Source organism: Brassica napus, chromosome C8 (assembly GCF_020379485.1).
Source record: "Brassica napus cultivar Da-Ae chromosome C8, Da-Ae, whole genome shotgun sequence".
Lineage (NCBI taxonomy): Eukaryota > Viridiplantae > Streptophyta > Magnoliopsida > Brassicales > Brassicaceae > Brassica > Brassica napus.
The window spans coordinates 33,096,723-33,116,367 of record NC_063451.1 but is presented as its reverse complement, the minus strand read 5'-3'; the positions used below and the strand labels follow the sequence as shown (position 1 = coordinate 33,116,367).

At 34.0% G+C, this 19,645-nt stretch overlaps 1 protein-coding gene and 1 pseudogene across 1 annotated transcript; both read right to left on the bottom strand.

Moving 5' to 3' along the window:
* Positions 1-11,243: 11,243 nt before the first annotated feature.
* Positions 11,244-15,005, bottom strand: LOC125591602 (annotated as a pseudogene).
* A 220-nt stretch (positions 15,006-15,225) lies between these two features.
* Positions 15,226-19,053, bottom strand: LOC106400992 (probable pectinesterase/pectinesterase inhibitor 34). The gene is made up of 3 exons (XM_013841409.3): positions 17,853-19,053; positions 17,566-17,702; positions 15,226-16,113 (listed from the first exon to the last, which is right to left on the bottom strand). Exons 1-3 carry the CDS (start codon positions 18,827-18,829, stop codon positions 15,416-15,418), a joined length of 1,812 nt encoding a protein of 603 aa, XP_013696863.1. The 5' UTR covers positions 18,830-19,053; the 3' UTR covers positions 15,226-15,415.
* Positions 19,054-19,645: the final 592 nt, after the last annotated feature.

Below are 19,645 nucleotides of genomic sequence, written 5' to 3'. Positions count from 1 at the left end.
TTAAGATTAGAAAATAATTTTTTTTAGAAATCTCTTTTATTTAGGATTTTAGAAAAAGAAAAATTTATTTTCACATAATGACAGTTTTTATTGACACATTCACTATCTAACTTTTTTAGTTGACACATGTCACAATCATATCAGGTAAAATATTTGAAGTTATTTTTGGTTTTTATTTTCTTTAACACAAAATTATTAAAAAGTAAAGTTAGTTAACTATAAGAAAAATAAGATTACTTTTATATGTTTATTTTATTTAGACTTTTAAAAGGAAAACTAATTATTTGATAATTAGTTTTTCTTTTATATTTTTATATAGCTATTTTATTTTTAGCATAAAAAATTCTGTTAACTTATTTATATATTTTGTCTTATACATACTGTTAAATTATTTATATATTTTGTCTTATACATACAAACACATGTCACAATATTATCAAATAATCTTTTGCAATTATATTTTGATTAACATTTTAAAAAGGAAAATTACTATTAAATAATATTTATAATTACTTTTTGATAAAATTCTTTTGTTAATATCTTAATATATTTATTTTTAATTATGAGATAGATTAACACATGTCACAATCTTAAATATATGATTGCCATGTGTCGCGATCATGTTAATTAGCAACTTTGAAGAACCAAGCTTTATATAATTAGATTACTTTTTGATAAAATTATTTTGTTAATATCTTAGTATATTTATTTTTAATTATGAGATAGATTAACATATGTCACAATCTTAAATATATGATTGTCATGTGTCGCGATCATGTTAATTAGCAACTTTGAAGAACCAAACTTTATATAATAAGATATATGCTTATATCGACCAAGTTTAACATTTCAAACTCCTATTAAAATACCACCATACCACATTAAAGCACTGGTAATTATCCCACAAAATAACTAATATATGGATATTTATATGAAAATTCTAAAAGATATTTAAAATTAAATCCCTTTTAATCCTCAAACCAATCGGGACCCGACAAGACTCGACCCGAATCCAAACCGACAAATTATAATTATCTTATTGGACCCAAATATTTAAGAACCGAACCGATCCGGATCTGACAGGAACCCAACCGAATCTGAACCGACAAATTCTGATTACCCTATTGAATCCAAATATCTAAGATCCGAAGGATCATGACCCAACAAAACCCGACCCGAATGCCCAAGCCTAACAAATAATTTCTTTAGCAATGAAGTCTGCTAAAGTGTTGAAGTTCCTTGCAATAAAGACAAAAGATAAAGAGCTGAAAAAGAGGATAGAGCTTAATGTCCTGACAAAAAAAAAGCTTTAATGTCCTGGGTGATTTTGAGGAGATTAGTCGGATGGAGCTTGAAGAGATTGCTTTGACAAGAAGTACTTGACAATCAGATTTGATACAGATTTTGAAGAAACCAATTTTCTTGGCGTGGAGGAGAGCTGAAGGAGCTGCTAAGGCTTCTGCTTGAAGCAATGAAGTAACCTGTTGAACCACACATGATCCTTAACCCAAGGAGAAACCGTCGAGCCTTTGGAAGACCCATTGTAAGACAAGACCAAACAGAATATCTATTTGGTATTTGTCACTTTGAATTTACTATTATTTAACAATTTATTAAAATTTATGATTTTGTAAGAACAGAAATATTGGATTTCGATTAATATTCTCATAGGACGTATATGGCGATGTTTGTTATTGGTATGATGAGATACATACAAACTTCAGTCTCCCTCTCGACTATTGTTTTCTCTCGATTGTTGTTTAAGGTCTCTAAGAAACAAGTTCCAACTTCCAGTAATGCTTCATCTTAACGAATAACTACTGATGCACTTCTCTTATGGAGTACTTTCTTATTTCATTTACTTATTCTTAATTGATAGGTTGAATTGATGCTAGTATGATTTCTAGCTCTTAATCTTAAGCTGATACTCTTTGTACATACTAACTACATATCACATCGTTTATTTGAATCTTATGTTTGCTTTGGTCAGAGTATTTCACAGTAAACCGACATAACGGTTTTGTGAATACTAACTATCGCATAATCATATTGATTTCAGTAGTCTTTATCCCAGAAATGACTAAGGATGCAATCATATCATCGGTTTTGAACAACATAGATACACACATGGTTTTTGCACTACTGGTTGCGCTCAAATTAACGCTTTCATCTTAACTATTTACTAGATTTTGATCCGCGCGGGGGCGCGAAATTATTTAAAAAAAAATATGATGCTATTTGTTTTTTATGTCACTATTTAGAATTTGACAAAAAAACTCGAATTCGAAGAACCGAACCGATCCCAATCCGAATAAGTAGTACCAAATCCGAACCAAAATTGATTAAATATCCGAATTATCCAAAATTCTAGTATTTGAATAACTGAAACCTAATCCGATCTGAACTGAAGTATTTTGGGTATCCAAAAATAGATTTATATACTTATATATATTAATTATTTTTAGATTTAATATATATAAACACATCCAGAATATGTATATATATATATATATATAATACTTTTAAGTTCGTTTAAATACTTGAAAATATATAAAAATAATCAAACGTAAATATCTAAAATAGTTAAAATATACTCAAAACTCCAAAAATATTAAATATTATTAATTCTCTATCCAAATATTCAAACCTAACCAATTTATATGCTAAGTTAGGTACTCTAGCATATGTTATGGCATATGTTATTCATATTTATATGTAATATATTCTATTGTTTACATTTTTTTAAAAATTAAAGCATATAATATTTTTAAATTTTTTTAAAATAATTTAAATTGGTTATCCAAATCCGAACCGAATCCTCAAAGATCTGAACCGAACACGAAATCCTAAACATACCCGAAAATGAACGCCCACCCCTAATCACTATTATATATCTTATATGTGTCATCATAGGTTACAAAAATATGTGTTATCATATAATCAATCGTATTTTATATGTACCATCAAATAAGTAATCTTATAATTAATAATATTTTATACGTACAATCATATATATAATCACATATATTATATTTTTATATTCAATGTGAAATATAAAAACTATAATTTAAGTTGGTATTTGAAATTGAGCTTTATATTGTATTTTTCTTATACATATTGAAAACATTTTTATAATGGTTATTGGAAAATATGTTAGTAAAAATCAATTTTTGAATATATGTATATTTTTAATAAATTTTTGATATAAATCAATTTTAAATTATTATTTTGATTTGAATATGTATATCAAGAAACATAAGCCCATTACTTTTTAATATAATGTAATGGACTTCTATTTTTTTTTAATAGCATAAACTCATTACATTTTTTTTCATAACTTACTGCTATCCATGTTTCCAAACAACATTATATTTATTTTTTTACTACTATCCATATTTCCAAACAAATACTAAAGATACCTTTACTTTAATGAGATAGATGTGTTTCTCTTAGCTCTAACTAACGACCATTAAAATAGGAATATGAATGAGTAGAAAAAAAAATAAATAGGAACAAAATACAAGGAATAAAAATGAATATTTTTTTTTGTTTCATATCAATTTTGATAATGAATGTTTTTCTTCTATCTAATCCATTAAAAAGGAGTACAAAATTAGATTACCTCTTAGCTTTTCACTATATTTACAATGGCATGCTAGTGAAGTTATTAATTAACCTACTTTTTAGAATCTTTGCATTTTCTCTTCAATTAATGCATTTTCAAAATAAAATTTTAACTAAAAAACCATGGCAACAATAATTAATAAACATAGCTTTTAATATTCTTTGTCTTTCCTATTTAATATGTGTGTTTTAAAATAATTAATTTCATATATACATTTCGTAATTAAATACATACTTTATATGGTAATTATTTTACTAATTCCATATATACATAATAATTAATTCCATATTAACTAACCTACCTTATATGATTTTTTTTCTTATTAATTCTTTTTTTTGATGAAATTTCAAATTTATTGATCATACTAGAAATAATATATGTACAAGCCTATGTGGTTACAATTGAATAATAAGAGCAAACAACCAAACTAAGTATCATGAGCTCCAAACCACCTTTGCATCAGACCTTGCAACCTTGGCCTTAAGTAATAACGCGTAGACATGATGCGGTTACGAACCGTTATGTCCACCAATCTAGCAATGTGCTCAACCGGCTTTGAAACATGGTTGTGGAGTCTCTCATTCCGTTCTCTCCAAATGTAGTAGATAGTAATCTGCAGCACAAGTCTGAGCAGAATAAATGTAAGCCGATCATAGTGACCTGTCAAGAGCCTCGTGATGGTGGTATCCCAATCAGGATCCGGGTCCATGCCAAATAAGTTTCCTGCAACTTTGAGCCAAAGTGTGAACGTGTACGGACAATCAAGAATAGATGATCTCGGGTTTCGTCTGGCTCTCCACAATAGAGAAAATATTGTGCTTGACCCCACTGTGCAGTGCGATGTCCAGTTGATAGCATGTCTCTTACAGCCAACCACGTGATGAAAGCAAATCTCGGCACTCCTTGCTGAAACCAAATCAGCCTACTCCACATTACTTGATCCTTCTTCTTTCTAATATTAGTCCAAGTGTTCTTGGAGTTAAACTTGCTGCTATAGGTGTCGTCTCCATCTCTCCATAACACCCTGTCTGGCACGTTTGCAGTCAAAATTAGTGGGAGCTCTCGAATGTCATGAACCAGATCTTGAAGGAAATGGTCACGACATCTACGAAATCTCCACTCACCATCTACGAACACGTCACAGATCCTAGCACTCCTTCCAATACCCAGTTTCTGAGTCCCTATTTCACCCGTTAGGTCAATCAGTCGGCCCTTAGGGTGCCACAAATCTGTCCAGAATCTCACACTACAACCGTCCTGGATCTTCATACGAATGAAACCTTTTGCAAGAGTACGAAACCGTAACAGCTTCCTCCAAACCCACGATCCTATCACAGTATCTTTTGCATCCCAAAAGACCTCCTGTCTGAGTAGATAATGATGTACCCAAGTCACCCAGAGCGAAGAAGCCTGAGAGAAAAGCCTCCAGATGAGCTTCAGCACAAAGACAGTACTAACATCCTTTATTCTTCTAATACCCAGGCCTCCTTCCTCATAAGGACAGCACACATCTTCCCAAGCAATCTTTGCGCGAGTAGTAATGTTTGGAGAACCACTCCATAGGAAGGCCGAGCACATGCTTTCAATTTCGTTGATGCAAGATTGAGGTAGACAGAATGCAGAACACCAGAAGTTAGTGATGCTGGCAATGACCGACTTAATAAGCTGCAGCCTCCCTGCGTAAGAAAGAGCTTTGCTCGTCCAACTGAGTAATCTGTTGCGAATCTTCACAGTCAAAGGCTCATAGTCGCTTCTTGTCATAATCTTCGTAGTCAGAGGCAGCCCAAGGTACTTAATAGGTAGAGCAGAGACAGAGAGGCCTACCACTCCTGCTTCCCTCTCAAGATCAAGCTTCCCTCTACCCGCAGCAAACACTGTTGACTTAGCTACATTTATCTTTAAACCTGATTTTTTTCCGAAATCATCAAACACAGAAAGAACACCACGAAGAGATTCCGGCGTTCCATCCATAAATACAACAATATCGTCAGCAAAGCTCAGGTGAGACAAATTTACTTCCATGCACTGAGGATGGTAACCAATCTTCTCTTCAGCAACATCCTTGTTCAGGAGTTTAGAGAGAACGTTGCTAATAATCACGTAGAGGTATGGAGACAAAGAGCAGCTCTGCCTAATGCCTCTAGAGCTAGTGAAAAAACCCTCCAATTCACCACTGACAGACACCGAGAAAGCTGCTGTGTCAATACATCTCATAATCCAGGTGACAAATAAATCAGGATAATTCATAGCTCTCAGTGTATCTTCTATAAAGGACCAGCTCACCGTATCGAATGCTTTAGAAATATCCAGCTTAACAGCAGCTCTGGAGGAGACTGAAAGCTTGTGATAATCTTTGACAAGCTCGGTGGCCAGAAGCACATTTTCCAAAAGTAATCTCCCTTCCACAAATGCACACTGATTTAGCTCAATTACCTGCGGTAGAGTGGCCTTTAATCTCGATGCTAGAATCTTAGATATCACCTTGTAGATGACGTTACAACAAGCTATGGGTCTGTAATCACTGAACTTCTCCGCATCCGCCGTCTTTGGTACCAAAGACAGTAGGGTTGCGTTAATGCTACATGGCATAAACCCAAAGATAAAGAAGGACTGGACTGAAGTAATAACATCTTTACCAATCACTGGCCATGATGATTTTTAGAATTCCATGGGAAAACCGTCAGGTCCGGGAGCTTTATTAGCTGGCATGGAGAAAAGAGTATCTTTGATCTCATTTGCAGATACTGGTCTCATTAGGAGCGCTGCATCGTCAAAAGAGCACCTATAGTCCAATAGTTCCCGAAGCTCTTCTTGCGAAGTGCCTTGGAGATCACTATTCGACCCATTAAGGAAAGTCGCAAAGTGAGAGACTGCCTCTGATTTAATGTCCGGTAACGAGGTTAGAATCCGACCATCTGCTGTAACTATCCGTCTTATGGTGTTCCTCACATTTCTGCTCTGAGCCACTTTGTGAAAAAACCTAGAGTTTCTATCACCAAGCCCCAGCCACTGCACCCGAGACTTCTGAAAGAAAAATTGTTCCTCAATCCCCGAGATGTGATGCCAATGTTCTCATGCATCAGAAGCTGCTTCAAATGTCGCAGTTTTCGGATCCTGCATAGCTTCATTTTGCTTTGCACACAGATCATCATAGGCCTGTTTTACACGCCCAGGCAAATCACCAAACATATCCCTATTAAGTCCACGCAACACCGACTTCAGAGACTTGAACTTCTCCTGGAAAAACTTTAGAGCTGACCGTGAGTGATAGAGAGGGGCAGACTCATTCCAAACACTAGCAACTACCTCAAGGAATCTCGGGTGAGAGGCCGTGTGATTGAAAAATTTGAAAGGTTTCATGTTTCCCTTAGGGGCAGCCCGGAGCTGAATGTGCATACGAAGATGATCTGACACACCTCCAAATTCAAAGGTTGCATAAGACTGAGGGAAAGCACTTAACCAACAGCTATTGACCATAACCCGATCGAGTTTCTTGCTGATTGGGTTTTCATCTTGGCAGTTAGTCCATGTGAAACAAGGACCAACCTGAGCTAAATCCAACATATCACACTGGAGGACTGCATTCTGAAAGTCCCGGATTGAGCTGCGGTCTGATCTAGTCTCTGTAAAACGGGAATGTTCCTGCTCGGTCAAAGCCACGTTGAAATCTCCTTGGATAATCCAGGGGTTTGAACTTCCCGCCACTGTGTTTGAGATCGTCTCTATTTCTCTCCACAGTTCACGTCGCTCGATGGCACAGTTAGACGCATAAATGAAAGAACAGAGAAACGTATCTCCTGTTGACTTATATTTTACCCACACAGTTATCATCTGAGCGCTTGTCAAGACATGACAAACCTCCATCTCCTCCGACCAAACAACCCAAATCCTTCCCAAGCGGTGATGAGTGTAGTTGTGTAGACAACTCCAGCCTGGGAATGTTGCATCAAAGATTTTTTAAAAACTTCCTACTTGAACCTTCGTCTCCAGTAAACAACCAAAGGAGAGTTTCGTAGCTGTAATCCAGTACTTTACAGCTTTGCGTTTGCGTGGCTGATTGAACCCACGCATGTTCCAAGCGAAGATAGATGACATCAGTGCTTCCGGAGGGAATCTTTCTTGCTATTTTGTTGCCCCTTCTTCTGCTGAGTAACAGCCTGAACCAGATCGCGTGAGTTTACTATTGCCCTCCTCAAACTTTTCCCTCTGCTACGCTGAGTTGTACCCTGTCTGTGTACTGCAACCAAAGTCTTTTTTGTTATGTCCTCTGCATAGACTTCTTCTTCTGAATTTTTCCCTTCCTCCTCCATTTCCACATCCTAATCTCACCTTCCTCACGGATATCTTGAAGAACCTGGAACCCATTTGGGGACGGACAGAGTTATTAATTCTCTATCTAACTTTAAATAGTTAATGAAAAATATTGTTTTAAAAGCTATATAATTATATTTTTATTATTTATAAGTAATAACTAATAACTAGTAAAAAACATTTATATAATATATAGATTAATATATAAATATATTATGTTACATGTATTTTTATATAAATAATAGTCCAATGTAAATTCAGTATGATAAATGTTAAAAAGTAGAAAATATATGGGACCATATATTTTAAACAGTATATACAACCATTTAGTTATGCATTACCATAAAATTTTGATCCATAAAATAAAAATACATTTGTGTGGATATACGGATCATATTTTAAAAATATGGATGATACAATTGATGGTTTACAAGATAAAACAAAATTACTCGATATAAACTATAAAATTAATGTGTTTAGAAATGTTATATTAAACAATTATTTAAACGGGTAAATTTTAAAATATATTTTCACTTATAAAAAATAAAAACAAACATCTGCACGGGTGCGCGGGTCAAGCTCTAGATGTTCCTTAAAATTCAAGGAATGACAAAGAATCAAACGCAGCAAAAATTCCTCATAAATGGTGTAATTTTTAAGGAATGAGTAGAAATAGACTATTTCCCTTAATTTCCTATGTCATCAATTGGACCCTATAATTTCCACTAGGTGATAACCCGAGATGAAATACTTAAAATACTGACATACTTGCAATTTAAAATCAATTATGTATTTGCAATTTTTTCTCTACGTATAAGAATATGTTTCAAATTTAATAAAACATAGAAAGAACACAAAATATTAAATAATGTTTCTTGTTGTTTTTATTTTAGTAATTTAATGGTGGTAGTTGTTTAAAAAACTGAGTTTATTTTTGTTTACCTCATCATAATTGATTTTACGTTTATAAAAACGTAATATAATTTACATTCAATTTTGTTTAGCCAATTTTATAGATTTTTAAAATCTATGTTAAGCCTAAAATGAATTTAGATGGACTAAACTAAAAACATACATTTTCTTTCAGATCTTCAATGGAGAGAATCGAAATCATTATTTGTTGGCAAAGCAAAGAAAAAGAGAAAAATAGGTTATGCAACTAAATTTTGCTCAAACTATTCTGTAACATTATATATACAAATATATAAAATTTGCAGGAATTCCTCCAGCTTCATATTTATTTTTCAGTCTTCTTTTTCATAAAAATAATCATGTTTTTCATTTTAATACATTAAATGACCAAACATCCAAGGAAAAAGTTTAATATTTATTTATTTCCATATTCGAAGTTGATGATATATCCCTTATATATTAAAATAGAAGCATTGTAGTAAATGCATTCACACTATAATAAACATGTGGCAGCCTCACAATGATTTGACAATAAATATTCTAACGCGTTCACACTATATTCATAAATGTGTTCACACTATGTACTTTGCGTTTTTTTAAATATAAAACTCACATACAAGGTTCCAATAAAACTGTGGATTTTTCTGTTCAAATAAAAATAGATAACGAATCAAAAGCCAAACTATATATATATATTACTTTTATTGTTTACGGATAAAATTGAGCAAAATATTCATAAATTTTGATTCGATTCGTTATCCGTTTTGATTTGAACCAAAAAAACTAGATATCCGTAACTCTACGAAATAAATCAAATACTAAAATACAATATCCAAAAAAGAAGCAAATCACAAATACCAATATTTGTAGGAACATGTATCTAATTCTATCTGTTATATGCATATATATATACATATATGTAAATAATTATATATATACGTTATATATATATTACACTTTATATCAGTTTTACAATATTTTTATGAATTAAATTTATTATATTAGGTACTAGAATTTAAAAAGTTAAATAATATTTTATTTTTGTAATAAAATTTTATTATTAAAAATTTCAATTATTTTTAAAATTTTATTTTATTTACCGATCAAATCGGATATTCTGTAAAATTCTAAAACATTTCGGATATCAGAGTCACCAAATATCTAGGTGGCTAAAGATCGAATCGACACGAATGCTTCCAAATACCCAGATATTCGATTTGTGTCCACCTCTATTTACGGATACAATTTTATTTTCTTTATATGTAAAAAATGACTAATGTCAATGCCTTTTTTAATTTAAATTAATTTTAATTTTTTCTTTCATGTATTATTTTGAAAAAAAATGTAATTTAATATTAATTAACAATATCTTTATATATTTTTCAACTATTTTTATATACTTTTTACATACACATACATGGGCACCTTGATGTGACCACCTTATAACTAAGTATTCACCACAACTGAAGTATCTAATTTTTTTGAAAGTTAAAATATTTTTTCTTAATGCTTCTTTCACTACCGACCAAATTGTAGTGAAATACTAATTTTCTTTTCTTTTTCTTAAACTATTATCTGTTTAGAAAATGTAATATGAAACTATTGGTTCGACATGACGACTATCTAAAATTCATAACATCAAAATAAACAAATAATATTAATTTTTGGTTTTTAACCAAAAAACCAAAAAATCAAACATTTTAACCGAATAAACTAAAATGAATATTAATTTAAAATAATAGTTATATTTTAGAAGATTAAAAACCAAAAAAAAAAACTTAAAACCGAACCAATATCCAGATTAAACAGATTTAATGTTTTTTTTTATTAAAAATAACGAAACTAATAATCACATTCCGCGCAAGGCACGGGTTATTACCTAGTAGTAAAGTATTGAATGGTCTATTCAATGTCACTCTTTTAATAATCCTAGTAAGATCGGTCTAATTAAAAAAGACTGAGGAGCGCTGTCAGCTTGACACGTAAGCATGATCATCAAAGTTGTCATTTAACCAATGCTCCAGTATTAATATATAGAGGATTTTCATTTACTCATTCTTAACTTTCTTAAGTTAATGTTTTAAACTTTTTATTTGACAAAAAATGTTTTATATTTTATTGTTTTTAAGTAGACTAGAGCCTCGTCCGCGCTACACGCGGATTACATCTTATAATTTTTGTTCTTTTAAAATTTTGTTAAAGTTTGAAATAATTTTACATAATATTCGAACAGAAACAAAAGATTGAAAAACACCAGAGAAATTAGATGGCATGTGTGGTGTGTCTTTGTTCTTCAACTTTGTTAATTCGTCACTTGATGAAATTCTTTTTTGTCATAGCTGTATGTTAATTCCAAAGACATCATAAAATTATGGTAATTTCCCTCTTGTTGTTGAAATAAAACCTTTTTTTATATATTTGAAGATAAATCATTTGTTGACAGAAAAAAAATAACAATATTGTACATGGAAATTGTTTTTTTTCCTTTTCTACTTATATATAAATATTTGGATCAATGATTTTTACAAACATGATTTGATTTATCAGGTTTTTAATCAGAAATAGTCAATGATTAGGCAATAAAAATTTACAGACTAAATTTTGTTGAAGTATTGTTTATTTAAATTGGTTATTTTGTTTACTTTTGGTTCCTCCCATTGTTGCATTTTGTTGAAGTGACAGGTTATAATTTTACATTTTCACTTTTTTTAAGGTGAACTATCTTTCCACTTTTTTTTTCTGGCTAACTATATTTCCAAATATATATAGAAGTAAATCTGAGAAAGAAAATTATCGTTTTAGACATGTCCATCATAGCATGGAAAATGTTTTGCTAATCTTTCTACAAAGTACACGTGAAATTAACATTTTGTATAAAATATCTTTTTATTGGTTCTTGTCAATTTAAACATTTTTAAATATATAAAATAATTTAACACAAATTTACAATTGATCCAGAAGTTTAGTGTGCTTTTTGTTTTTTTTCATTCGGTAATAACATCTGCATTACACAAAATTACAACATGTGAATTTCAATCTAGCAAGGACCCGTACACACAAAACTATGAAACAAACAATCTAAATGGATACATGTTCATATAAATATGTATAATACAATCTGTACAGAAAACTAAAATCTCCAAGGAAGACATATATGTCTAGCTTTTCTGCAAGACACATAAATACGTATAAGACATTTTTTTTCAGTTTCTCGAATTAAATATAAAGCATTATTACCTTCAGCTCAACAAAGTAAACTACTCACTTTTGAGTCTCTTCAGTTAAAGCAGGAAGCAGAGATAATAGGTTAGATGGATCAACATTTCCCTGGACTCTAACACCACTCCACAATCGCCTCCTTCCATCGGCCATATCTTAGTCTAGTCAAGTCCAATAACATCCGCTGAAGAACGCCACCGTTTCCATTTATGTAGAAAACAACAGGCGTGTCTGAACATCTTCTCTTTACAGCATGAATGATCTGGAAAGCCCAAATGAGAAAAAAAAGAAACGTTAAAACACCAAAAGAGAATTTTTTCAAGTACTCAAGATGGAAAGTACTTAGACTATACCTCTTTGATGTAGGGTTTGGACCAATGCTCCCACATCTCGGGAGTCAACTGTCCACCCCTAAATCAAATATTTGTATGCAGTAAGCTACGTGCTGAAATTGTTACACAATTTACTCCGTGATGACTTTGATTATATTTTAGATAATAGAGCTCTCAGTACATTTGGTGCAGTGTGGCACAAACTATTTATCACTGTGTATGTACAAGTTGTTCCTCCTTCAATGATATAAGTCGCGATTGTCCAAGGCGCTCCAATGAAACCCAATACCGCAGCCTGTTTCTCAACCTCTTGTCTCAGAATCTTGAGAGAGTCTCCAACGAACTGAAGTTTCTCAAGATCAGTAGGGTGCAATCACTTTAAATATTCTTCAGGCCCGATGGGAGACTGGATTACAGGGTTTTTAACTCCCTCGTTGTCAAACAGGACACCGAAGGCAGGTAAAGGAGTGAGAATGCCGAGAAGACAAATGACATCGTCTGGTATGAACGGTGCCAAGGCTGCAAAGAGATTACCATGATAAGATCAGTGTTGTCTCTGAAGGAAGGGTGTTTCAGAGCGAGCTTCTGGTAAATAGCCGTATACCTTCCTGCTTGCCCTTTAGCAATGTTAATCAATAATAAATCTGTTAATAATGTAAGAAAAGTTCTATTAACTGAAGGTACATATTCATTGATCTCTTTGCGATCATTAGCGAAATGACCTAAAGCTGGAAACTTTTTCATCTATTCCACATTCCCAACAGAGAAAGAAGCACTTAAAAAAAAATAAAAAATAGCAAACATCTTTAGAGAAATTGGATTGTAGGAGATACATACCAGAAGAGGAGGAAGAGCAATCTACGACGAAAATTCCAACTTCCAAGCAGCGTTATTGAATCTTCTTGGGTGGAAAATTAATCCACGTTGACAAACTGCAATCACTATATACCAGAAAGAGAAGTCTCATATTAGATTAGCAATAAAAATAACTTAAATATGAGTTTCATACATACAACTAAGTCTGGTAACTATTTTCATACCTCTTCACAATTATAAGCAGCTCCAGCTCAATTAAACTTCCCATGTATTTATGTTTCTTGCTTTCAAAAGATGTACTAAACGGAAATGGATATCTGATTCAGCTAAGCCAATGAGACGTCACTAAAAAATGAGCCATTGCAGCCTCCCGGTGGATTTTGCGGAAACGGTCGCTAATGCTTGATGTGGTTTTAGAATTTTTCTGGTTTGTGCATGTAGCAGAGATTCTAATACGAGTTTATATAAGCTAAGAAACAGAAGAAGTCAGAACGCTTCCATGTCTTCGATTGAAAGAATAAAGAAGAGGATTTAATGAGAATTAGAGTGGAAGAACAGTTCAGTTGAAGAACGCCCGGGTTTTTTTCATGAGAACGATAAGATGAAGTGGAAGTGTCGGGGTCTCAACGCTCGAAGATGAAACAGGTTTCTCGGCATGGGCTTGGATGGGCCAGATGAAAATTTAAAGAAAATCTACATAGAATCCCAGTTTAGTCAGCATTAGTGACTTGTCGATTTTAAGCTTCCTTGTTGGCCTGAATTTCCAATCCGACGTGGACAGCTTAAAAAGCCTCCCTCGATCCTTTTTATATGTTGGGATACTTTTACGTCTATAAGTTAACTGCACATGCTACACCAAAGAAACCTTTCAGAGAAGTTGAAATGAATATGTATTCAAACATAATTGGTGAGTTGAAATGAGAGTTGAAATGAAATATTAATATTAGCAGATTAGTTACTAGATCCTGAATTGGTGGCTGTAGAAAAAGTTGTGCAGTAAAGGGATTAGACAAACCATTGAACAAGTATAATTGATCCTAAACAAAATATATAACAAAATTTGAATGATGATCATATTACTTGTATTGTGAAAAAAGTAATTTTCAAATTTTGCCTAACGCACTGTAATGATTTTATTGGGTACCGCCTTGTCAAATAAAACTGTATTGGTCAGTAAAATATTCAATTTTTTTGTCAAAATTTTCTGAATTTTTAGAGAAAATCGCATTCAAAACCAGCTACGTAGAAACAGCTAACACTAGCATGCGGATTTCCATTTTTGCTCAATAAATCGGTCCGTTAGGCTTGTGCTGGCGTCACGTTTTTATCTAGTAAACACCTACATATCACATGATAATAATTGATTGGAGACAATAGGACGGTTGTAAAATAATCATATACACTCATTTCCACCCATGATTATAGTTCGGCGGATGATGATGTAACGAAAACGAAAAAACTATAGTTTGGCGACTTTTATTTTATTTTATTTCACTATTAAGTGTAATTTATTCATTTCTTCACGTTGAGCAACCAAAACAGTAGTTTACATTGATTAGGTAATCTTTGTAATATCAATTCCTTTTCAGTTTAAATTGAATTATCATGTACTATAACGTAAGAGAACATTTTGGTGTTTGCCATTATTATTGCTGACTAGTGAGTGAATCGGACCTGGACTAATTGGAACCAAAGTTCCCAAACATTGTGGATCCCATAGTCGGTGACGGTCGTGGGCCATGACCTTGGTTCGTCTCCGTCGGGATAGTTACCGTCACATTTCTGTTTTTTTTTTTTTTGTTAAAGAGTTATTTTGTAAACAATGCATGTTTGATTATTCGTTACAGCTCTAAAAACATTCAATCGGTTGAAAAAGTGTTGTTCGACTTTATATTTGTTTTTAAATGGCAAAATAAACTGTATATTTCTATTCAAAAATTATGTAAAATCTAAAATCAACAATGGGTCACTCATCGTTTACTTTTCATAGCACCGAATTGCAAATCTGTATAATCGAAAAGGATATGGCAGATATAATTATCGCCGAGTCACTTGTTGGATAACATATATCCGGAATATCATACAATTAAAAATTTAATTTATATATAAAAAGGATTATTCATATATATATGTCCATTAGTATAAGGGACGTAAGAATGAAACAATGCATCGGAAAGAAAATCACTTTATTTTTCTCTAGCTAAAGGTTTAATCCGGCCAAGAACGAAACCCCGGTTGAAGGCAACCACGACGAACCATATATAAATTCCGACACCGTAAACCGGTTTGCCTCAGCCGTTGAATTGATGACCCGATACCCTGGCCAATTCACACGTTGTGAAATGTTCGACCCTGGTCCCGTGTTCAAATACTCACCGTAGTATAGAGTATCTAAAGCAAATGTTGTGTTCCACTCAAGCCAGCCTCTCGTGTGTACATGATTACCTATGTACGATAACATGTAAACCGTTCTAGAGTATAGCTTCCATGGCCGGCCTAGATACGTCTGGGTAGTACCATTGGTCGCTTGGAGATCAGGTGTTGCCAAAACTCTAGAGGCATGTATCGATATTCCCGTGTTTTGGTTCGGGTCTTTTCGGTTTTGAGCTGTGATTGTATTTTTCTGAAGAGCCATAGGTTTGCGTGCATAGATGCTACAGTTTTGTAGTACTACGGCTGCATTACCGAAGATGAAATCAACTGTGCCGTAGATATCGCATTCGCGGAAGAACTGACGGTTTGAATGGACATAAAGTGTGTCTTGGTAACCGATTATACTGCACCGGTAGATCACCGCATGGTCAGCTCCAACGCGAAGGGCCACCGCTTGGTGCTTTTCTGGACCAGCCCAATTTTGAAATGTAATGTCCCTTGCAATAAACCCAGCTCCCGTTGCGGCTAAAAATAACAAACAAGCAAATATTTTACGTTTAATAACTCTGTAATTTTAATAACCCGTAAGAAACCAACGTAATTAAGTTTACTCGTCATCATTAAGTGTTTAATGTCTAGATATATATGCAGCAAATGCAGTCAGACAAACTTAAATTGTATTTTTATCTAACTACTACTATTTGGAAATGTCTACCTAGAAATGCTAATGCAACTAGTGGTCTCTAACGCGTCCAACCACAATATTAGCCATGACCCACATCCAACAATATATATAAATTAATGCAACTCTTCTCTGTCTCCCATCATGCATGTATGTATATACAAATATGTGGGTCAGTAATTGAGCGGCCTACCTCCAACTTTAAGATACGGTACATGTGAAGGTGTTTATCCTTCTAGAAGTGTATGTATAAATATAAGTGTGCATATCTCTATGAATTTATATGCATATTATCATATGTGGAACGTGCATTTCCTGATGTAGTGACGTGCATACTTGGATGTGTGATATATAAATGAGTATTAGATTAGTCATGAGTGTAATCACTGTAATGTATTTAAATCTTGTCTTACCAAAGAATGTTTTATGATTTGAGTAGTGTATAGTAGTGTTTTATTAATTGAGTAGTGTAAAATGCATTTAATGCACATTAAAACCACAACACTATGCATGTGAGTTTGGTTAGATAAGCGCAGCACCACATAGGATGTTCGATTCAGTGCAAGTGTGTTACCTAATCGAACTCGATCCTAATCATATTGAAAATTCAGTCCAGAAACAGTGATATACATAGCATTAAAAGCTCAGATCAAAGTTAATTTTACTATTTAACGAAAACAGTTAATTTTACTATTTACGACTTTTACTTAAAACTAGCTTTCTTTAATCTTTTGTGGTCCATAATACATACGAGTTTTCTAATACATATGAAGGATAAAATACAAGTGGTAAAAGACAACTAGTTTTGTAAACGACTCTGACTTTTAAGAGAATCTGTCGGACACTCTAAACCTATCAATGCTAAATCCATACAGCTAGCTTATGGCCCCCCTCAGAGTATCTGATTCCAAGAACTTTCCTTAGAATACATCTTTTCCTTCCCAACTTGTTTATACACTTATATTCGGTCAAAAATATACTACATATTTCATCCAATATTATTAAATCAATGAGAAAACGAGATATATTATATAATCATAAATGTTGACCTTCAGTGAGCTTTTTGCAAGACTTTGTTCTGTAATCACCACAAAAAGGATCTTTTAATTATTTTAGTTACGACGCTAGAAAGACCTTTTAAGTTTAGTTCTTTGAAATTTGTTTAATTGTAATAATAATGTTGAATTTACGCGTTCTTTTACTTATTAACTATCTATCATTATCGTACTATTATTTCCAAAAAGTGAAAAAGGTATGGTAAGTAAAAAGGAGCAAGGGGAAGGAACAAATCTTACCAAACGACGCCGTGTGGAAAGTGGTAATGTTGTCAAAAATACTCTTCCCTCCTGAGATGACAGTTTTACCCTTTCCATCTCCAACGAACATCAAATTAATTTTTTTCCTACCGACCTTGAGGTTCTTCTCTTCGTACCTTCCCAAAATAGAACACAGAAAATTCACTGAGATATAACGCAATGATTAACCCGAGAGGTTACTTTGGTTATATTCACGGACGTAAAAGTTGAAAAAAAAACATGGAGAAAAAACACGAGATGCGTGAGGGGTAAAACCGTAAATTCACCTTCCGGCTTTGACGTAGATAATAGTCCGGCGAGTACTGCGCTGAGGAGCTTTCTTGATAGCTTCCGCTATAGTTTTACACGTGCCGTTGCCGTCTTTGGAGACGATGATATCAGCTTGTATCTGAGACACCGGCATTTCCAGTAGTTCCCGCTCTCTTCTCTTGGTCCATCTCGGGAACTTCTTGTCCTTGTCTCCTCCTCCTCCTACTTCCAAAAGCCTCCTGTTCTGTATCGGCACTCCGGCGAAATCGTCGCCGTCACCGCTCGCCGCGAATATGGCCAAACAGTTGCTGACAAGCTCCGAGAGATTCTTCAGCGCATCAGTCATCTGATCCTTCACTCCGCCGTCGCCGACGCCGTCGAACCCTTCCGTACACGTGTCATGGTTCGTCAGAGCCGAGCTCAGCCATGTCATGACGTCTTGCGGCTTCGTTTGGCCGCCGGAGACGGAGACCACGGAGGAGAGAGCGCGTGAGAGCGCGTCGACGGAATCGTCTAGCAGCTCGACACAAGACTCGTAGGCGGAGCGGACACGTGGCGGCATGTCGAGGAAGGAGAAAGAGGACGATGAGTAGAGTGCTTGACTGAAGTGGTGGAGCGTCATGTTCACCGTCACGTGAATCAGATCTCTCGGGGAGGAGGCGGCGAGTGAGCCGGGGAAGTCCATGAGTGAGTCAACGCATAACTCGGGGAAGCGAGTCAACGCGCAAGCTTTTGAGATTGCTTGGCTTGGTTTTCGAGCTAGGCCTGGAACCTGTTGGGAAGATTTGACTTGTGATCGGACTCCGGCGAAAATTGCGGCGGCGAGGATAAGTGCGAAAGCTACGACGAGTGATGAGACAAGAAGCTTCTTTCTTCTCGGACTAGTATTATCCGGTTGTGATGTCGTGGGGACTTGGCTTAGGTTCGGAGACGGAGCTGTGATGGTTGCGACCGAACCACTTGGTTTCGACGGTCCGAGCCTTTCGTAGCCCATTTTGTTCTCGTTCTAGTCTCTTTTGTGATTTTACATTCCAAAGGACGTAAGTGCGTATATATATGAGTAATGAGTGAGAGAAGTGTATTAAGAGAGAGTGGTGGTGATTATTGGTGGGACACGCGTCATTTATTCATTCATTTAGCATAAGAATATAACTGCTTTATTTATTTTTATTTTGTTCGGGTTTTAATTGCTTGTGTTAATAATCATCGTTTGTTAGTGAGCCTTTTGTTACTGGTCGACATGAGTTAAAAAGATCAATTGAAAACAACAAAACCTGTCACATTTTTAGAATATTACAAAATAACAACAAAGTTTCTTTATTTATTTTCTTGTGTTCCAGTTTCAGTTGCTTGTGGTATTCTTCGTTTGTTAGTGAAAGAACTCTTTTTAAGAATTTTACAGACGATTCATCTTATTATCTTCCTACAAAAACGTACACATCAAAATAATGTTGGTAGGAAAATAATTGGTTATAAATACCACGCTCAATTATTTTGGCTCGAAACGTGTAGTAATTCATTGTGAAACATGTACAAATAAATATTGAAATTGATTACATTAGATGTGTGCAATGTGTGCCTATTTAAAGAGCTTGAGCTGGCACCTACCAACCAAAGTTAAACTTAGGCGGGGGTATGAATTTAAAAATTTGATAGTATTTGAAGGAATTTTGGTTTCCATTAAATTCTAGTGTTATTCAATTGTGTATTTTATTAATTCTTTCAAATTTTTGTGTTATTCAATTGTGTATTTTACAAATTCATTTAAATTCTAGTGTTATTCAATATTTGGTAGATTTAATAGGAATAT